Source organism: Calypte anna, chromosome 2, assembly GCF_003957555.1.
Source record: "Calypte anna isolate BGI_N300 chromosome 2, bCalAnn1_v1.p, whole genome shotgun sequence".
Lineage (NCBI taxonomy): Eukaryota > Metazoa > Chordata > Aves > Apodiformes > Trochilidae > Calypte > Calypte anna.
Genome location: NC_044245.1, coordinates 85244115 through 85258850, shown reverse-complemented (window position 1 = coordinate 85258850; position 14736 = coordinate 85244115). Strand labels below are relative to the sequence as shown.

Genomic DNA, 14736 nt, shown 5'->3' with positions numbered 1-14736 from the left:
GACCTTCTGCTGGTATGAATTCTAATTTAAAACTTCCTCAAGATTTTTTTTTAAGAAAAGAACATGAAGAATGAAGTAAGGTTCTTGAATATTATTATGTCCTTGATGAATTGTAGCTTCAAATAAGGTTGATGTGCACTTTCTGTTACCATGTGATGCAAGACTGTAAAACTGCTCTGTCTGATGACTGTTATAGTTACCTGGAATAATTTTGTGCCTTATTTTTTCATTACATGAATACTTTTGGTGTAGAATGCTTTGTTTTTTTTCCTTTTGGTGTTTTGTCTGTGATGTTTTTGCATCTACAGATGAAGAATATTGTAGCTTTTATTCAGCACTGAAGTAAAGCTCATGCCAACTTTTAATTTCCACTTAAAATCAGTTGATAGGCTCTGTGAACAAATGATAAGATAAATTTAGTTCTAGTTCTAGCTCTGAGGTTAATTAGCTTTGTTGCTTCACATCTATATACTTCCCTTATTTTACATATTAAACAAGGAGTAGTTACAATAGCCACCTAAAGAGCTTGTTTGAAAATTGAATGCCAGTTTTTCCAGTGCTCTTTTGGGGGGGTGAATAGGGAAGATGGGAACTCTGGAAATATGCATGAGCTACTCTGAATCTGAAAACACTTCCTCCTATCCCCCTACTGTAAAGAAAAGGGTGAGTTTTATCATTTGCTTGGATTTTCTTAAAATTCTAGTTAAAACACTATTTTTCAGCATTTTTAAAATGTATCTAAAACTTAAATGTACTTATTTTCCCTTCTATCAAGTGTGGTGGGTTAGGCCCAGCTAACAGCCAGATACCCAGAGAGCCACTCACTCTTTCCCTGTCTTCCAGTGTGGACTCATCCTTGAACTGCAGACCCTTGGGGAGATACCAGCTCAGGTATCTCCTCATCTTTAGGTTACAGTCTCTTCAAGAGGTGCTTCTGCTCCAGCCAGCTCCTCCACAGGCCATGGTTCCTCTGAGTGGAGTGCCTTCTCCACCATGGGGCCTTCTACTCCCCTAGACTTCTTATCCCCTCTGTTCCCTCTTCTTCTCTGTTCACTTATTCTGCACTCCCTCCTTTTCTCTTTCTCCAGTGTTTTCTTCCCTTTCTCAAGTGTATTTTCACAGAGACACCACGCCATGCCCAGCTCAGCTTTAGCTTGTGGTGGCAATCTCGTAAAGCCAGTTGGAACTGGCACAGGGCTGCCCCATGGAGGCCTCCCCAGTGGCCACCCACCTCCAAAACCTTGTGATTTACACACAATATGTAAAGCTGTTATAAACCATCAGTTGTGCACAGGGAAATCATGAGTGTGGGGCCCATGCTAACAGGTTTGAGGAGCTCTGAACTCTTGAGAAGCATGGTGAAACAAACAGCTTCACATGTTCAAACATACATTTGGTGGTGACACCACAGCAGCAGCTAAAGGGCGATGTGATTGTCTGGAATAAAAGTAGCTGAATAAAGGGTGAGAGAGGGATTTGGGTTTGTTTTTTTTTTTTCCCTCTCAGTGTAGTTGCTATGGAAAAACTGCCCAGTTTTTGCTTATAGAAGCCGAGTTAATTTATTGGAGAGAGAAGTAAAGGATTGAATTAACCATTGTTTAGAAATACCTACTTATGTGGTAGGAAAAATGGGAGCAGTAGTTCTGAAGTTAGGCAGGGAATGACTGTTTTTAAGCTTAAGCCAGGCAAATATAGGTTAAAGTGCACATCTATAACTGAAATGGATGGGTATTCCTGTTGTCAGTCACTACCAGAACTTGTACCAAAATAGAAATAAGTTTTGAGAATATTTGTGGTGTGTTTCCTGTACTCTAGGCCATTAAGGGTCTTTTCTTGGCATATAACTGTATAACTAGATCACCACAAAAATATTATGGAAAGGCAGTATAATGATCAACAGAGACAAATTTAGAATGATGGATGGATCATGTTAAGTTTCAGAAGGTGGAGAATGATAACCTGGATTGTCAAGAGAGGTGGATTTAAAAAAAAAGTAGCGGAAAATAGGAAGACTTGGCAGCAGGTTTCTTTGCAACTTTAAGGACCAAGTTTAAGGACCACTTCTGAGACCTTAAGGGAAATCTTGTTAGTACCTGAAAAAGCCCAGAAAAACTACCTCTAAAACCTTAAATAGAAAAGTGTTCATTTCACCAGACTTCCTCATATTGGTAGGCAACATTCCATGAAGTAGCATTTAGATTATTAGAAGTATTTTGGTGCCTTTCATACTTTTGCATTAAGACTTAATATGCATTTTTACTTTGCTAGATGAGATGCTCTTTTAAAATTGCTTAAAGTGGAGGCTGGAAAAAATATGTTGTATTTATGCTCTAAAATGAAGAGAAGAAAAATCACTTGAATTCAAAAAAACTAAGCAATAAACCAGGTTGTGGAGCACTTGTAGCAATTTCTTCAGTGTCTGGGGCCTGGACTCCTGTTACTGTCTCTTTTCAAGATCTTTCATTTAGTTCCTTGCTTGTCTGTTCCATCGTTTTTAGTTCTGTTTTTGTCTTCATGAAGTTTTCTGCTTCTTGGGAATACTTGGAATTTCTTATTATGCAGCCTTTCTCTTCTTTAATGCATGCATTTCTAGTAGCAGCCCTTCCTTTAGGTTTTTCTTTCTTGCCTCTTTTTAACATAATATTACTTCCAGCTGTGTGATGGGCTGAAGAACCTTCTAGCATCACTTTTCAATGACTACACTCAGTTTCTTTAGGAGACCATAGAATCATAGGATAGTTTTGAGTTGGAAGAGACTTTAAAGATCGGATTAGAATGCCATTTAAAATATAAGTTTGCCGTTTTGCTGAAGAGCAGTTCGTGTATTTAGCATCGCTTGCATTTCTTTACATGAAATTTAATCCCACGTGTTAGGTGCTGGCACTCACACTATTTCTCTGTGTTTGCCACATGACCTTCAGTAGAAAGGTGATTGTTTCTTCGAGAGAGTAAATCCCATGTTTGCCACATGGTGGTGCCAGAGGGTAAGGAAACCAAACGGCTTCGAACAAGTGCTTGAATTACTGGCATCAAGAACTCAACCTATTACACAAGTAACACATAGGCTCGTGGAACTTTCATAAATGTCCTGTGGATATTACACATGTCCGAGGAGAAGCATAATGTGAGTTTTTGAGGATAAGGGAGTCATGTTGACATTTGGCAGTAACTAGTGAATCTAGAAAAAACTAACTTTATTAAAAGCACATTTTAATATAATTATGGGCACTTCATTATCAAGTTTTGCTACAAGTGCAGTATGATTGGGGGAGTGCTACTAATGTTTTCACAGAAAGTGATTTTACTATGTAAGTAGAATTTTTAGTAATGACTAGTTTTTTATCTACATGTGACATTCACTGTTACTGAGTTCTGGATTAAAAAAAATACTTGAGAGAAAATATGGAAATTATGTGATTCTGTTGCTAATAGTTTCATTTTTTTTTCATTTAGAGCTATAGTTTTCAGTATTTGGGGATGCAGTACAGTTCTGTTTAGAGGTTTGTGTATCAGTAGTTCATGGCAGAACTGGGTTGTGAGACATTGCAGTCCCTTATTGCTACATAGAATAATTATGATCCTTTCAGTTGATGAATCTTGTAATGATTTTTTTGTAACTGGTATGTTTGCATCAGTGCTCCAGTAAAATCAGTTGTAATACAAATCTTCATTTGTAATATGAACTAATTAACTTCTGTGTTCTGCTGTTAGATTTTCTAGTGGCTTTGGAAGATGACTTTTCTTCTTTTCAGTGATAAGAAGATAGGCATTTTGAATAGTGTAACATTTTGCTTAATAAAAAAAGAATGCAGCAAATATCTTGCTACTTTTAAAGGTTTGTTAGTTTAAAAGGGAAGTTTTATATGTATCATGTTTCTTGCTTTCACATTCCTGATTGTGATGATTCACAAGCTTTGCACTCAGTAGGTGAGGGATAGAGCAGTGGCATCACAGACCTGAAACCATTAGCCTTACTCAGAAATCTTTGGGCTTTATTTCATGGCAAGTAAACAGACCTGAGCTTTCATTTCTGTATCTGTAGTGCTGGAAATTTCTAGTGTTGTTAAGTAGCCTTTTATTTTAGAGTGGATATACCTCATGAGTGTTGGAGAAGAGCCGTTTGCGGTAGCAAAATGCTGGTTTTGGGGTTGGTTTTTTTGTTTGTTTGTTTGTTTTGTTTGTGTTTTTTATTTGGGCTTGGGGAAAAAGTAGGCAGGCAGAGTTTTGGTTTTTTTAAAAGTTGTGAATATTTTTTCTTTTGTGGGGTCTGGAGGGGCAATATGGACTTTTCTGAAGCTTTGTGTTGTCTTCAAGCCAAGATAAAAAGCTGATCTCAGAGTGTTTTTAATGTTTAAAAGCAAGATAAATCTGTAGCTGTATTTCATTAGAAATGAATGCTGCTTTACTCTGAAACTCCACGTGGTCTGCTGTCAGTTCTTAAAGTAAACATACAGCTTTAATAGTACAGAAGGCACAGAACTCAAGAATTCAGGCTAAAAAAATTCTTTTATGTCTAAAGTACTGGTAAATTTGGAATGTAATATTGTGTAAAGCTGTGATAAATCCACTTACTGGAATCATAGAACAGCATCCTCATATCCCAGGCCTTGCTCATATCTCAGCTGCTTCATTCTGCAGTGTGCAGGTACCTTTCTTCTACTGCCATCTAAATTCCATGTGGACAAGAATGGGTATAAAATAATGGATTAGTTTTAAAACTACTTGAAAATTCTGCAAATGATCTATAATGGGAAATAAGACTGAAGAATCTTTTCATCCATTCTTTCAGAATGGAGTAGATGTGTGGTCTTGTGGTAGTCCCCTGCAATCTCTAATGCTTTTATTTCCTTCTTGTGGTTACAGTTTGGGCACTTAAAAAACTCGTGGTTCATTTTGGAGTTTTGAACTTCATGGCAAACCATTGCAGAAGTTGGTGGCAACTCGCTGAAAAATTTATGAAGGAACGTCAGGAAGCACTTGCTCCACGGCCCATCAGAGGGCTTGGAAGAGTCATGCTAAAGCTTGACAGTAAGGTATTTCTACTTACTTCCTTAAGCAGCCTGAGAGTTTGTTTTATTCTCTGTTCACTGTATGCTGAGATGCTTCAATTCTAAAGTAAATGTCTGTCACTAATGGACATGTCTCTCATGTAAAACTTTATCTGTTTTATGGTGTATTTTATACCATGTCTCTTCTGTCACAGTTGGCACTTAAATACACATTTAAAGTCCAGTAAATGATTACATGCAAAGTTTGACAGAAGTCACTTTTTAAATGTTGAGTTAGCTAAAGATACCTTATCTGAGTAAGGCAAACTTCTCATGGTTCAGTCTCCTTACCTGATTACAAAGGTTTGGAAATTAAACTTAACAAGCCTTAATCTTCAGGATGAACCACTCCTGCTTCTGAATTAAAAGCTTAGTTTATAAAGCAACACATTTTATTCTATAGGTAGGACCCAAACTAGTCTGAAGATACTTGTTTATGCTAAGTAGAAGGATAGGTGTTGAACAGTGGCAAGGTGGTACAGAAGGGAAGCTTTCTTCTGTAAGAGAAGAAAAATGTGGGATATTGTATTTGGAAAGGGCTACAGAATAAGGCTTTTGTGCTCTGCTCTCTTCTCCCCCACTCAGAAAGCATCCACTTTTGTGGAGTTGGAAAGCTCCATAAAACTTAGAGGTTCCTTCATTCAGAATTCTGAGTTTTGAGTTAACCTGACAGATTATTTTGTGTGTAATAGCTATGTAATAGTGTGTAGAAATATGCTTCTTGTACCTGGGTTGTTGAAGTATTCTCTGCCATAGAAAAAGCAGTTACTGCAGAGTTTCGTAACTGAAGAGCTGAACCTTTTAAGTGCAGTTCTCAGAGCATCTGTACCTCAGCAGATCCATCTGTGGTTTATAGTTCTGAATTCCTTAAGCCCAGATAGGGCTTAAGTTAAACATATGTCAGAAGGTCAACAAAAGTGGTAAAATGGCAGTAGGAAATAACTAACAGTTTCACAGGGTTCATAAAGGAAGAATCTGAAAAAGGAAAAAATCTTTCAGAACACAGCTGTGAGAAAGATAAAATGGGTTTCCAAAGATAAGAGAAAGGATTAACTTGCTTGGATCAGAGCTGACATTGTACAAAGCTTTTCATGAAAAGCTTTTGTTTTGTAAGAAGACTCTTTAGACACTACTGCATGTACCACCTTTTATGAGTTGTCAATTTTAGCATCCTTGCATTGCGTAACTGTATGATGCTGTATCCTTCCCAATTCCACTAAGTCTTTTCTCCTTAAATAAGGTAGGGCTTTTGCCATAATGTGCAGCAGAACTTCCCACTCTCCAGCTTAAATTTAAGGTCAGTTTATATTCATGTTGTTCTTGTCTAAGCAAAAGAACAGTGCTGGCACAATTCGTTTCTCTGTGCTGTGTGTACTGAAGCAGTTCAAACTCTTCTAGCCTTTATAAGAAAGCTACTTGATACTCCCCATGATTCTGTTGTCCTCTTTTGTGCCTATTCTATTTACAGTTCATCTGGCTTTTATAATTGGTGGCTGGAATTATATGTGGTCTTCCAGTGCTTGTCACACTAATGCTTTTGAATACTCTGTGCATTGTAGGATCACGGATGAATCTTAAAGATAAGAGAGCAGCAATTGGGCAGCAATTCCATGGATATTGGCAATTGTGATTTTGAGGGGACAGGGAAAGGAGAGGATTGAAAATTATATTCTTGCATGTTTTTAGAAAGGATAGATGAGCTGCATTTAAATTTAATCACCGAACACTTTGGCTTTAGTAGGTGCTATTGAAGAGGAAATATAAATATGCAAACACAAGAGAAATTCAGAGAGTAAATTGTTAACAGCTAAGTTTTTACATGTGTGTGTGAGAAACCAAGATTGAAGGATTATTTCTTTTGCAGCTAGATGTTTAATTTCTTAAATATTTTATTTTTACTTTCTTTTCTTGGGAGCTGAAACTGCTTAGGGGGGATATTTTTTGTTTTCTTTTGTTTTTGTTTCATTCTGGTATTGAGTCAATTGGAACCTGAATCTCAGCATCAGCATATGTTGGGGTTCTTAGCTGAGTACAACCAGCCATTGGCAAGGTCTGTTTCACACAAATACAATGTATTACTAGTTCTATCTAAAATGGTATGACCTGTTAGGAAAATTCCAGTTTTGAGTAAAAGGTAGTGAGAAAGAAGAGGACATCTTAGAATGATATGTCTTTTTATGGCAAATGACATTTAGGAGACTGGTGTAGATGATCTGGAAAAAAATCCACTGAGAAATTATGCAAGAGTATTATTCATGCTTACGAATAATTAAGCTTTACTGATTATGTCTGTTTCTTAAATGAAAGCAATAAGAAAATAACATCTTTCTCACTTCTCATCAACCTCTGGTTATCTTGGAAGTGCAGACAAATTTGAATGGAAGAGAAGTTCTGATCAAGAGGAAGGAAAGTGGGGCATTTCTCTTCATTTTCTTTATAAACAGTAGGTAAAGCTGTGCCTCTATGTGCAGGCCTGGTTTAAATGTGGACTATGGAAATAAAGTGTCCCTAAGTGTATTCTTCAGTCCCTGGTGGCACAGTTACCCCATGGAGCCAACAGATGCAGCAGTTCAGATTCAAGAGACTTCCTCTAGAGGAGGTTGGACGAGATGATCTCTGGAGGTCACTTCCAACCCCTAACATTCTGTGATTCCTGGGGGAAAGAGTAGGAAGATAGGATGTCATCTTAACAGATATGGTATCAGATATGTTTTTGTCAGCAGTCAAGAACTAGTAATTTGCTTCACTGCTAATTTTAAGAGACTGCTATCTTTTAAAATGAGACTATAATTTTGATTAGAGTTTGCAAGGGAGTTCAGCAACATTGGCAGTTGCTCAGCTGCATGCATTAGACTTTTATGAATTAGGATGTGCTAGCATTTTGAATGAATGCTTTCTGGGAGACTTCAGTTATATGCTTTTTTTTCTAGTTATAGAGTACTAGAATTTTATATATGGAGGACTGTAATAATTGGGAAAAGTCAAGGTTTGATTCTTCTGGTTTAGAACCTACCTAAAGCAAACACAGAAAACGTGCAGAATCTCTACCACTGCATATGTTATTCTCATAGAAACATAGTTTTTTAAAAAATGCTGGGAAAATGGCTGTAGCCTTAATAATTTTGAATGACTTGAAGATTAGAGTTAAGCCATAGTCTCTTTTTATATGTAGATTGAATGCATTTGTAGAACTAATTAAATATCAGTATTAGTAAGACAGTTGGCAGGTAGAGTGTCCCAGATACTGTCTTAAATATTAACAATAAAATAATTATTTCTCACATATAATGTTATTTCCTAGTTAGCGTATTTATAGTCCAGTTCCAAGAGGCTGAAATTTTAGAAAAAATACCAGAGACTTCTTTTCACATTTTACTACAATCTCAGGCTAGTAGAGCTCTAGCTTTTGTTTTATTGGAGTTGCAAGGTGGAAAAGTAGAGCCATGAGATCTGTGGCTTTTTTTCCCCAAATTAACATATTGTATAGTGGCTTTCAATTTGCAGAAGAGAAACTGAAGGCAAGAGAATGTTGTTGAATCAGTAAACAAGTTTACCTTTTTTCAGTAATAAATTATTCTTCAGGTAAGAGGTAAAATAGAAACAAATTTCAGAGTGTCAATTTGAGGCTTTTGAAGCACTGTCACTGCTTTCTATTACTGTAATACTTCTCATGCTAGTAAAAATGGGTACTTTGTGACATATTTCACTTTTATGTTTCCTGACGTTCACGTTTCTTTGTAAATCTGCTTCTAGCTTCTGATGTCACTTAAATAGCATTCTGAGATTTTAAAAAATTGAAATGTTCTTTCATTGGGAACTAATATAATTTCTGGCAGCTGGTGGAAATACTCGGTTTATTGAGCACTCAGTGATCTTGTTTTTGGGGAGAAACACTTAATCTTAAGTCCACACAGATGAATAATAGTATTAAAGTTTTTAACTGTTGTGATTATGCTGCTGATTGCTAATGGTTAGAATTAAGAGTTGAGTCCTACATAAACTATATCCTAAAATGGATGTATTGAGCAGTGTAGGTGAGAACTAGTAAGGAAAAATAACTGTAGTACAAAAAAACCGAATTTAACTGTTGTAGAGCCTTCGTACAACCAGTAAAATCAAATGAAATCCATAAGTTTATTTGATTTATGACTTGCTATTGCATGTTTCAGATTGAATTACTTACTTGGTGTGCCATGGTATGTCAATGTTGTAATATGCATGTGGTATTCAAAATAATATACAAAATATATTTTTGCGTCAATAAAACTCAACTCAACTGTAGTTGACACAATAGGAGTGTTTTGAAATACACAGGAAACTGCCTGAGTGGGAGTATTAATGCAATGAACAAATACCTGATATTAAGTTTTGGTGTTTCAGTGAAGTGCTTTTCTTGGAGAACTTTTACAAGTCCTGCTCTCAAATGTTAGCTACTAGTGCAATTGAACTGGAATTGCCTAGATTATACAGATAGATCTGCTAATATCATTAAAGTTGTTCTTGTTATATCCCTCTTTGTTTCAAAAAGTGCATGTTAATAGTAAAATCTAGATCCTTGTGTTAGATGTTATGATCTTTTCTTCCTATTGCAATTTACTGTTGTGTCTGGAACAATTTCATTTTCGTTCTGTGGATGACTTTGCCTGCCTCTCATTGCATTTTTTTCCCTCTCTATTACTGCATTTTTCAATAATTTTCCACTGTGTTCTTTGTCTTTTTTTCCCCTTTTCTTCCATCTCCCTCTGCCACTGACAAGCTGTGGCACTGGCTTAATAAGAAGGTAAAGAAACATAAAAATTGTGATTCCAACTAATGGATTCTGTGCTATTGGGGAGTTGCTTTTTGCAGCATGAACTCTCTATAACATGCCTTGCTTCTTAGTTTTCTCTCCCAAGTGTCTCATTTCCAGCTCATGATATAAGCTACTGAAGGTCATATAGTCCTACCTGATCTCATCTTCTACTAAAACAAGTGCACATAGTTAAAATGTTTTGTACAGCAGAATATTGCATTAGCCTTTCAAGTTGTAGTTTGATTTAGTGGCACTTGAAAATCAGTTATCTCCACCTGGCCTCCAGTAGTATGCATTGCAAAACCAGTTATCTTCTCTAACTGAATTAACATGGAGCTGCTGAGGGTGAAGCACAGTGGTAAAGCTGTGAACCTAAGTACTTGCAGGTAGTGCACTGACTGAAGGCAGTTCATCTTTTACATTCATACATGGTCTGTAAACCCAGTGGAATTCAGTACAGCAGGGGGGAAATGAGAAGACCCCTGGTCTCAGAGCTGCTGAACCTAGCAGTAGACTTAAGGGAAGTGAGTAGAAAAAAAAAAATTAAAAAAATATAATAAAACCAATTTTTATGAATGTGTATGATATGTTTTGTAAGACATGTACTCCTCAGTTCCCATGGTTCATCTTAGTCAGGTAGGGATAACTACTCTTCTTCGGGGAATTGTCATCCCAGTAGAAGTGAGAACAGAACTGATTTAGCCCATGTCCAGCCCTATGAGTGACTGAAACCTGGAGAACTTCTCAGAGCAGTGATACCTTTCTGAGACTGGGGTTAGTGCCATTGCTTCAGACAAGACAGAGCTGGACAGGAATGCCTGTAGCATGTGTACATTTGCAGCACCCGAGTTCTAAAGGTGCACATGTATGTGATAAAATAGATGAAAACAAAGTAATGAGTGAAGGAGAAAAAAAATCATCTGGAAATGGGTTATGCTTCCAGCAGCAACTTTTATCCTCACTTTCCACTGCAGCAGGAGAGTCAGAATGGTTACTATGGTTTTATCTGCAGCAACCTATCCTTTCCATTCAGTAGCTGTCATGGTAGAAACAATAGATTTGCCTTCCATATTGTGAAAAGCACCAGAAATACTGACATTTGGAATGCTGCTGAAAACAAGCAGAACAGTAGAGCGTGCAGGCCATGGGGGCACTGGCACAATTCTCTAAAAAGTTCTTGGAAGCAACAAAATGGGACTGCACATCTGGCATCTGCTGTGAGTGGTAAACGGGGAATAATGGTGCATATAGCATCCAGGCAGAGCACCTATAATGAATTTGGGAAGTATGATCTTCAGTACTTATCAGTGAATTCAGGGGTTACACGATGGGGGGCTTTCTGTGTTTCTGAATAGGAGAGTGGAGGTGCTTGCTTCATGGGTCAGTTGCAATTGTTCACTGAGGGGAAATTTTGAATGTTCTTTGCCCTTGAATGTAGTTTTGTTGTTTTAAAAATTACATTTTTATTTCCTGATTTGGAAATGTTTGTTTTATGAGTGACTTATGATTAGTAGAGATGTGCAACCATTGCCCTTCATAAACTGTTTGGCTGGGTAATGGTTTGTTAACAGAGTTCAAGTGAATAGCTGAGTTCAGTGAACCATAGGTGTTAAGTCTCAACTACTTTTTTCTGGCTCTGAGTTTGTCATTTGCACGTTTGAAAATGCATGAATGTAGATCAATTTCTTCCTTAAAATTGCTATATTGCAAAAGTAATATCCTGTAATTGCTTTTAAGTCTAAAATGTCTTAATTTTATTTTTAATTTAGAGATTTGTATTTACTGAACAAAACCCTGTGAATATATTTTCTTAACAGGAGTGTTTGTTATTTTCCTGGGAGGTCTTTCTGAAAACTGCTGTTTTGATTCATAATTTCATAAGAAGAGAGGTTACATGCAGTGCTGATTTCTGTGCATGATGAAGTAGAATAATATTATAATAAAGATGAGGGAAAAAAAAAAAGGAAAAATATGATGCAAACTGTATCAGCTTCTCATCTTCTTGAGGGTTTGTTTTGTTAGTTTGTTTGTTGGGGGTTATTTTATATTGGTTTGGGGTTTGGGGTTTTTTTTGTGTGTGTGTGTTAATTATTACATTTAAAAAAAAAAACAAACCAAAAACTCTACCAGAGGCTAAAAAATGAGATTTGTAAGATAGAGCACTGGATGCAGTTAAAAGGTTACTTTCTTTGAACCTTTCTCCTTTTTGCCTGTCTTTGAAGGGAAATAGTTTTGAGAACACCAATTCAGAACCAGAATTTTCTGATAATCCACAAAGAAACTAAAAATACCACCTAGAGATGGCAGCGTTCAAAATTTGAATTGATTATCACTGCCTACTGATAAACCTTTTTTCCTTCCTCTTCTAAGAGCTTTTATCAAAGAGCTGCTTGAAACATTTATCTGGTTTGGTTGGGTTTGGGTTTTTTTTTGTTGTTTTATTTATTTAATAAATAGAGTATAATCACAGTTTAATATGATATATATTGCCCAAAATATAGAATAGGTTCAGTTGGGCTATTATTTTTTATTCTTTATAACTTTATCTATTGCAGGAGTCTTTAGAAAGAAATGCTGAATTATGCTGTTTCTGTTGGAGAGACATGGGCATGAATAGATTTGAGACCTTACCTAGGATGTTCTCTTTTCTTAATTAACTACTCACCTGACTCATTTCAATATAAGTATGAGATGTGTCCTGACTTAGTCTGCCCCTTGTTCTTACCAGATGATATTAATAAGATATCCTTAAGTAATAACTGAACTAAAGGGATATGTCAACATGTCTGAGAAGTGTCTTGTAAAAAAATCCTGATAGATAGTGAAGCTGTTCAAATAAAAGAAAAAACCTCAAACAGCAACAGTCCTGTTGGTAATTTCATGTACATTTAATTGGAAGTTCAACAGATGACTGGGTATGCTTCATTGTGTGGTTAATCCAGTAGATAAAACCTATTAGAAAAACTAATGTTCTGATAGTTATGCAGTTTGATACATGTGAAAATATGAATTCATAAATTATGTATCTTACTGCATAGTATGGACAGCATGTCTATGTAGTAGGATTCATAACTGTTAAGCATGAGCTGGAGTTCTGTTACAGCTCAGTGTAATACACTTGGTGTGATCACCCAGAAGTTGAAAGCAGGGAGAACTTGGAAATTATTGAGAGGCATTTTAACTGAATGCACCTCTACAGGTTGGTTTGTTTGTTTGGGTTTTTTTCTGTGGTGAGCTAAATCTAAAAAACCTTTCAAAAGTTGATACTTTTCACTTCAAAACTATGACAATTAGGAATCATTTTCTGTAGACAGTCTGTCACAAATCCCTGACATTTCTGTTTGGTTTTACAAGTGTGACCTTCTGTAGCTTAGGAGCCTGGCTTTCCTCTACCTTTGCATAATTTTGGGTGTTGTGGCAGCATCAGCTTCCTGCTGTTGACTAACATTTAGATTAGAAGCTTGGAACTGAATTTAAAGCTTCATGACCTCTGGCTAATGACGAGTATTTAGTCAGTGTTTGTCTTTGTGTGCATGCCCATGGTTTACAGGAAAGCTGTAAAGGGAGGTCTGACAGGGTTGGGGGTAAAAATGTAATTTGGACCTGATTCAGTGGTAAGTACAAGCCCAGAGGGATTTAACAGCCCAGCTTTACCTGCAGTAACACCTGTGCATTATTTAAGCTTGAGTGTGCAAAGTGAGTGCTTCCCAAGGAAGTATGGTGGGTAACTGTAGAGGAAGGAAGGGAAGTTCAGTAGCAAGCATATTGAAATTGAGGGAGTAAACATGACCCTTAATGGATGTTGTGCATCTACTTTTACTTCTACAATACTCAGTGCAGTTCAGCCTTCTCCTGGATTTGTCTGTACTAGTTGTATAACTTGGATTTCCTTAAGACTTGTGGTGAGAAAGGTAACTGCAGGACCTGCAGGCATACCAGAGGGGGCTTTCATCTAGCTTGCTTGGCTTACCCAAGTAAATAAACACACAAGATGGGCTTGGATGGCTGAGGCTGCTGCCTGTACTGTTGCAACATCAGTGCTGCCATTACTTGACTAACCAGATTAAAGGTAGTTAAGGCTTTACATGTGCTGTATCCACACCTCAATGGCAGTGTAGGCACACTCCAACCCACGGGCAGCAGTGTCAAGGGAAGATCTGCTTTGGTCATGTTCCAGTTTAGAGAAGGTCCTCATTCTCATCTTTTGGAGCTTCATCTTCCAGTAGTTGCTACCATGGTGAAACACCTAAAGCATCCAGCATCAGCTGTACTGAGATTTCACCTACTGGATACCCCTCATACAGTCACAGAGGCCAACATTTTTGGAAATCTGTGACAGTGCCACCTGTTTCTTGGATTCAGCAAGTCTGATTAAGGTGCTATATATAAGACTAACTAATGGGTTTCTGTGATCACTACCTTAGAAAGTGAACAGCAATTAGTTTGAACTTAAGAAAAAACAAGGGCAGCTTTTACTTTAGTAGCTTCATTTTGAAGCCCGTACTACAAAATTTTGGTCCCCTGGCCATCCAGTGTTTTCTAGTGATAATTTTTATTTCTGACCTTTAAAAGAGGGGCTTTTATTTCATGCCTCTCTTGCATAATCCTTAGATGCCTGTGAGGCTTGAAAGGGCACAGAAAATCCTGTTTTCAGTCCTATTGCCAAAGAGGTAACAGCCCCATGTAGTGGCTCCCCAGAGATTTTCAGAAAGCTTCAGTACTGCTGCAGGCAGGTAAACTCCCTCCAGCCCTGGCAAGGCATTTCTGATGGCTGAAATATTTTGGCACTGCTAAAAAATATTAAAAATACCTGGGAACAAAGATTTTGCAGATTCTTTTCAGTTTCTCTAAATTCTTTTCTGCAGGTCATAATATAGTGCAGATTTTGCTACAAAA

General features: G+C 37.1%; 1 protein-coding gene across 1 annotated transcript in view; it reads left to right on the top strand.

Annotated features, from left to right (window-relative positions):
- TMEM245 (transmembrane protein 245) overlaps nt 1-14736 on the top strand; it is an 81672-nt gene that overhangs the window by 18483 nt on the left and 48453 nt on the right. Inside the window, exons 6-7 of the mRNA XM_030445493.1 lie at nt 4864-5033; nt 9805-9828. Coding sequence (XP_030301353.1) covers nt 4864-5033; nt 9805-9828 — 194 coding nt within the window. The remainder of the gene's footprint in view (nt 1-4863; nt 5034-9804; nt 9829-14736) is intronic.